The sequence below is a fragment of the Bos grunniens genome, chromosome 19 (genome assembly GCF_055505025.1).
Source record: "Bos grunniens cultivar Pamir isolate PY7600 chromosome 19, Bosgru_T2T1.0, whole genome shotgun sequence".
In the NCBI taxonomy this organism is placed as follows: domain Eukaryota; kingdom Metazoa; phylum Chordata; class Mammalia; order Artiodactyla; family Bovidae; genus Bos; species Bos grunniens.
The window spans coordinates 37244116-37250972 of record NC_141183.1 but is presented as its reverse complement, the minus strand read 5'-3'; the positions used below and the strand labels follow the sequence as shown (position 1 = coordinate 37250972).

The 6857-nt window shown below is 43.8% G+C and overlaps 1 protein-coding gene across 10 annotated transcripts in view; it reads right to left on the bottom strand.

Annotated features, from left to right (window-relative positions):
- The window catches only part of RABEP1 (rabaptin, RAB GTPase binding effector protein 1), a 99501-nt gene that overhangs the window by 2692 nt on the left and 89952 nt on the right, over positions 1 to 6857 (bottom strand). For 7 of the 10 annotated variants that reach the window (XM_086359485.1, XM_086359481.1, XM_086359486.1 and 4 more), the window contains 3 exons: positions 5158 to 5256; positions 3645 to 3761; positions 79 to 2752 (listed from right to left, as the gene is read on the bottom strand). In XM_086359485.1, coding sequence (XP_086215611.1) covers positions 2651 to 2752; positions 3645 to 3761; positions 5158 to 5256 — 318 coding nt within the window. In that variant the 3' untranslated portion in view covers positions 79 to 2650. Of the gene's footprint in view, positions 1 to 78; positions 2753 to 3644; positions 3762 to 5157; positions 5257 to 6857 lie in introns of those variants that run through there. The other 3 variants (XM_086359482.1, XM_086359487.1, XM_086359484.1) reach the window with 1 other exon arrangement.

Here is a 6857-nt window from a genome sequence, read left to right as displayed (position 1 = left end):
CATATTAAAATATAGCAACACCAGAAATGTGACTCTGAAGAGAGAACCCTCAGATTCAAAGGAAAAGGCCACACAGTATACTAGGCAGCAGCTTTTTTAATTTGAACACTTCTTAAGGACACACCTCCAGTACAGTTAACAAATGGTTATACCTGAAATCTGAAATACAGATTTCAGAGCGGAACTCAGGCTCCACGGTTGCAAGGCCACCGCTGGCTCACTTCCATGACAGGCATGTATTACCTTTCAGAGCTGAGTTGGACTGTGCTGTGTCCCCGTACATGTCACTGATGGGTGTGAGGTGCACATGTAGGATCTCAAATGGAGAAACAGAGCTTGGTATACAGTATATGGTTTTGTCCTTTAGCTTTAATATTTTTATACCTGCCAAATATGAGTTCCGAAAGGTAATACTATACCTGCCTAGAAATGGCTAAGTGACTGCCGATGAAAAGCCACATGGTAAGGTAGGTTACAGGTAAGGGGTAAAATCAGGTTAGACATGCGTGGGAACATGTGTACATGGACTGAATACAAGCACAGGAACACTTGTGAAACCCGACCTTTTCGTTTGTCTTGGAGGGCTAAACACTGCCTTCCAAATCAGTTTCCCATTTATACAGAAAACCCAGTTTAAAGAGGTGTTTCATACCAGAAAGAGATTGTTAACAAAACCTAGTCTGTTTTTCTAGCAGATTTTTCTCCAAAAAGTGGGTTCCAACAATTTGCATCTGCAACTGTAAAGACGCTCACACTTTCCTAATCATGATTTTATTGGCCCAGAACCATCTTATGGAGAAAAACATGAGCAAGGTGCCCAGTCTCAGCCTAGCAGTTCCCTGGGAGCTGTAGTTCAGTTCATTCAGGAAGATTATGAATTATCCACCTTGATTTACTACAGTGCCAGTTTTAATAACCTAAAACAAATGAGCTTGGAGTTTATCCAAGGAACTGATCTTATACTTACATAATTTAAAGTGATTGCATTTTTGGAATTAATAAAAATTCCCTGTAATTCAATGAGAAAACATGTTTCCTTTAAAGGAAATCAAGTACCCCATTCTACAAAAGGACTTTAAACCAATTAAAATGTTTCAGGCATGCAGGCCTATAGCACTATTTCCATAATTAGTATTTACTTTCAAATTCATAATCATGAATGTAAGACTACAGCAGTAGCCCAAGGAATGAGGTATGTAGGCCATATCTTGTCTTATGGAAGACAGAAATAAAGATCTTTAGGGCTAGTTCATTATGACTTCATTTATAACAAAGACAATTCAAGTTGTAGGTTTACTTGAGCCAGAAAATCTACCTAATCCACTTAATTCCCACATAGTTCCTTCACACCACCAAATCACAAAAAGTACTTGAAAATAAGAGTTTTACTCTTGAACCACCTGTATGATGAATTATTGATAAAACAGCATAGCCTTCCACTGGCTAACAGTACTTGCAGGTAAACAGTGAACACACATCCATTCTTGTGCTTTCTGCAACACTTCATAAGGCTACGGCAAAGACAACCTGTCCACTGACGCTTTCTCCACACAGGAACGGAATTTAACCTCATAGAAATGACAAAGCAGATTTCCAAACTGATGAACTAGGTGGGTTTCCCCAACTTCACCATAAGCATCATCACACTCCAGGTCTAAAATACAAAAGAAAAATACAAAACAGGTATCTGCCAAACCTAGTTATCACCATTTTTGTATCTGACACTTTTGAAACAAATAGTACTCAAATCCACTGATTCAAGTTGAAAATAAAATAAGCAGCAGACTTATACATTTATACTAGGTGTTGTCAGACATAGCTTGTTTTATTAATGTTTCTTCCACTGATCCAATAACTAAAAGTTTTCAAGAGTAGATGGTGTGGGTTCAGCTTGACCCTGGTACCTGTGGGTCCACGAAATTTACCAGGTAGCAGAAAAAGTGCTTCCAAACAGTTTCTTGTGCTTTTCCTTTAACCTCAACTTCCAATACATATAGCCCCAGCCAAGTTTTCAAATTCTCTTAATTCAGTTCCAACTGAATTGATTTTGTTTGCCACCGTCTTATGGTTCTCAGGCAAGTTTCAGTAGCATTTAAGGTCCACCAACACAAGATAAAATGGTTTAAAAAAAATACACTGAGCTAGGAAATACAGTCACTAGCCAATGGCCTGCTCTCAAACTTCATATTTTAATATAAAATATTCATACCGCATACTACACCTGTCTGCTAGCTGAATACTGTTTACTGATGAACTCTAGACAACAGGAAAAAAAATTCTCTTTTCCAACATCTATGAACAGGAAATGTCATTTCAAACACTATTAGAAGGGTGCTTTAGGGCAGGGAAATGTCGGATAAGGCAGGCAAGGAAACAGCACTTTCTCCGTCACCAAGTCTGATCCCACACTCGCTGGAATCCAGTCTGGAGTCTGGTTAGTGTTCCCGTCTGAAAGGTCTTTTTGCTGCAAATTACCCTGGCTGTTTGCTGTTCCTGTGCTGCACAGTCTCCTCCCACTAGAATTAAACATTGCTCCAGTCTTCCTTTTTGTGTGTGTGACTTCTTCAGTTAAGAGTTAAATAATAATTAATGTTGCTCTAAAGATGAGTTAAAAACCCGAAGTGCAGGCTAGAGTCCTGCCATGAGGGTGTCATGTCTCGGGGAGCTGGTTAATGTCTGTCAGTTTGGTGTCATTCAGAATTGCCCGGATTCTCTCCAAGGAGTCCGCCTGTCGGATCCGCTCTAATTGCACCTAGAGAAATAACGCAGTGACATAAGTGCGGGTGGCTCTTGCTTGACTTTCTGGTTTACTGTGACTGGTTGAGCTGAAATGGAGACTAACTCAACCAGAGACAAGTCACTTCAAAGGCGGCAGCAAGAACAAGTAAATTCAAGACAATTCCTGGGAGGGAGGTTCAAGAGGGAGGGGACATATGTATACCTATGGCTGATTCATGTTGATGTTGGAGGAAACCAATACAATACTGTAAAGCAACTATCCTTCAATTAAAAATAAGTTTTAAAAAGATTAAAAACAAACTAAGAAATAATTCCCCACAGCTGCTGTGTAACAGACCCAGTGTAAGGCACTGGGACCATGGAGATGAGTGGGACCTGATCCCTGAGAAGCCATAGTTCAGTTGAGGGAACAAACAAGCTTTACAGAATTTCAGCACAATATACTAAACATGCCTGGGGACTCAAAGAGGGTTCCACGGGGAGGAAAAAGCTAATAAGCAGGGCCTTGGAAGAAGGAACAAGGGGGCAATGAGACAAGGGTGCTTCCAGAGGGAACACCATGTTGGGTGCAAGGAACCACAAGTAGTTTTTAAAAATTATAACAGTATAAAATGTAAGGTGTAGAGAGAGAGGCCTGGTTGAGAAAAGTCTTACATGCCATGTAAGGGCTTTACACACCACCCTTAAGGGCAGCAAGGAGGAAAAAAAGGGGTATGTGTGAGGGACAATGGAGGGACAGGTTTCCAGCTGAAATGACCAGGCAGGAATATGGGGCAGGGGCAGCCATAGTCTCTAGTCTAAGTTTTGTCAGAGGTTGAGTCAGGGATTAGAAAATTCTCCTGGACGCCAAGAACCCCGAAAGTGCCTCCTCGGTGTTCCATCTAGGGGTTTCCCAAATGCCTCACCTGAAGGGTCTGAGAAAGCTTTACGAAATCTCTCTGCACTTGTTCACTGACGTCTAGTTCAGTCTGCAACCTCTGAGCTTTGTTCTTCTCTTCAAACATTAGTTGTTCGACAGTAACCTAAAAAATACAAGTTTTGAATGAGGATTAATGCTGGAAAGCCACAGATGAGTCACTCAGGGAACCCGGGCAGCTCTTGTTTCCTACTGCAAGAGAGAAAAAATGGTGCCTGTAACCCTTTAAGATGGTGTTGCTGCTGCTGCTGCTAAGTCGCTTCAGTCGTGTCCTTCTCTGTGCGACCCCATAGACGGCAGCCCACCAGGCTCCCCCATCGCTGGGATTCTCCAGGCAAGAACACTGGAGTGGGTTGCCATTTCCTTCTCCAATGCATGAAAGGGAAAAGTCAAAGTGAAGTCGCTCAGTCGTATCCGACTCTTAGCAACCCCATGGACTGCAGCCTACCAGGCTCCTCCATCCATGGGATTTTCCAGGCAAGGGTACTGGAGTGGGGTGCCATTGCCTTCTCTGTAAGATGGTGTTAGTCTCCCTTTATTTCTGTCTTCACAAGGCAAGGGTGCAAGCTGCTTAAACTACCTGCTCTAGATCCTAAAGTGAATCAAGTATTAGAGCCAAATTAAAATGAAAGTGCAGGCCCCACCTCTCACCCCCAGCAGCCCACTGATAATGATTAATCATCAAAAATTAGCTGCTGTTAAGATCAACAGCTATCATAGCAACAGGGAAAGAAACTTTAGGGCTTTTCTCTGATAATCACAACAGTTAAGCATCTGCCAGGAAAATCCTCTGAGTCAGCCTTAGGCAGCCCTGCTATCTCCAGTCTTCCTGACAGAAACTCCATCAGGACCCGTGCGTGTGAGCCTTTCTAAAATCAAAGGACTATCAAAAAATAATATTTTTACATTTAAAGGTCAGATCACAGCCCCCCTGAAAGCAAACTTCCCCCACAATTAGCCACATGCACTTTTATTCTAACAGGACTAATCAGAATGTGGGCAGCAAATATGATTCAGTGCACCATTGGATAAAATCAATCAAATGGAATGGCACTTCCAGAGCAGTGTCTCTGGCTTCAATGGTGCCAAGTCTGGTTCATGGCCTTCAGCCAGCGGGGTCTGTGACAGAGACCCGCAAAGCTGGCAGTGTGCAGAGACCTAACCCAGCTCTGAAGAGAGAAATCCATTTTCTCCCTGAAGCGGAGAATCACCAGCTCTCAGAAGGGGACTCTATCAAAGGAGCAGGGCTTTTTTTTAAACAGGGAAGATGTGCTCCTACATCCTTTACATTGCTGTGGGTTTTTAAAACATTATTTATTTATTAGGCTGGGCCAGGTCTTAGCTGTGGCATGCAAACTCCTAGCTGTGGCAGGTCGGATCTAGATCCCTGACCAGACATCGAACCTGGACCCCCTGCATTGGGAGCACAGTCTTAGCCACTGAACCACCAGGAAGTCCCTGTTTGTTTTTTTTTAAGGAAACTACCAACAACAATGTTTCACCTTAGCAGCAGTTTCTTTCTTCAGCTGTTCTTCCAATGTCATTTTCATCTCCTGAAGACTCTCAAGCTGTTGAGACTTCTCTCTCAATGTGGACTCCAACTGTAAAATTAAGAAGGAAAAAGCTGAAACACAGAAGCTCCCTGCAGGTGACAGCACGCCTGCCAGAGGAGCCCGCAGCCTGAAGAACTGCACCCAGTGCTCGTCTTCCTAGGCCTTGGATACTGGCTGTGCTTGGAATCTTCTCCTTACCCTCTGATATCTGTGGATTTTCAATCTATTCTTCAAGACCTATTGTTTCTTTTATTAAACGTTTATTAGGTACCTCCTATGTGCTGCAGGACAGACAGACGTGTAACTTAACTGTGGCATATGACCATGGATGAAGAAGCACTTAACTCTGCCAGAAAAGTTGGCAAGGGCTTCCCTGAAGAGATGACATCTGACCCTTAAAGGGGTTGTAAAGGGGAGAAGGTGGAGAGAGACTCCAAAAGGAGGGAGTTGACACATAAAAATAATGAGTTAAGGAACTGAGCTGAGTTCTTGCTACCTCACAGCACAGGGTGCTGGCCCTGGAGGCTGAGGCCCAAGAGGCAGTGGTGAAGCTGGGGAGCCCAACTGGGCTAAGGGAACTACTGAAGGGTTTTAAACCAGACTGGCTCACAGTCAAGTTTATAATCTTTAAAGATCACCTTGGTTTCAATACAAAAATGAATTGGAAATGGATACATTTTGGAGTCAGGGAAAGAAGTTAGGCTGTTACGATGAGTCAGGTGAGCACTGACGTCAATCCAAACAGTGGGAGTGGGACAGACAGACACACTGGGACACTGGTGACTCCTGCCAGCACAACCTTGACAGCACAGGGGGGCCGAAGCCAGATGGCAGGGGGTGGAGGAATGACTGGGAGGTCAGGTAGTGGAGATGACTCTTTCAAGAACTCTGGGCATAAAAGGAAGAAGAAAGATTGGTAGCTGGAGAAAGAAGTGCAATTCAAAGAGAAACCTCCCCTCTTTACTAGGAGGCATCTGAGCGTGGTTATGCAAAATGGAAAAAACCAATTAACACATAGAAGTTCAAGGCCCACAGTAAAAGGAAGATAGCGAAGATGCCAGGAAAAGACGTGAGTGGTTCAGTCAAAGCACATGTGCAGTGACAGAAGACTGGTCAGAATCAGGTCATCACCCTTTATGATGCAAGAAAAGAGAAGACTGGGAGGAAAAAGGCAAACATGTTACTGCGGAGGCAAGAGCTGAAGATGGTCCTGCTTATGATAGGGGTACAAGGCCATCATGAGGTGAGGTGAGTGGTGACTGAACAGCCACTGCAGGGAACAGAAGGGAACAACTAAGAACAGACGAAAAGCTACTGAGCAACACGTGGCACCAGGAGCAGGCATGTTACTCCTTCCAGTGGTCCAAGAGCCAGAGAAGGTGGACACCAGGATTAGTCCGGGGTTGGGCATAGCGAGTAAGGTCAGCAGAAGGACAAGGTACGAGGGGGCTTGCAGGCCCTGGGGGAGACTAGCTAAAGAGACAAGCCCTGTCAGATGCCACTTAGAAGCAAAGAAAGCAAAGTCATGAGGAAGCTGCTAAAACCAGAAGAAAAGGAAAAGTTCAAGGAACTGAATGTCTGAATGAGGTTCTCAGACAAACCTATAGGATAAAGGGCTAGAAAGATGGTAGACTGGGGTCAGGAGATAC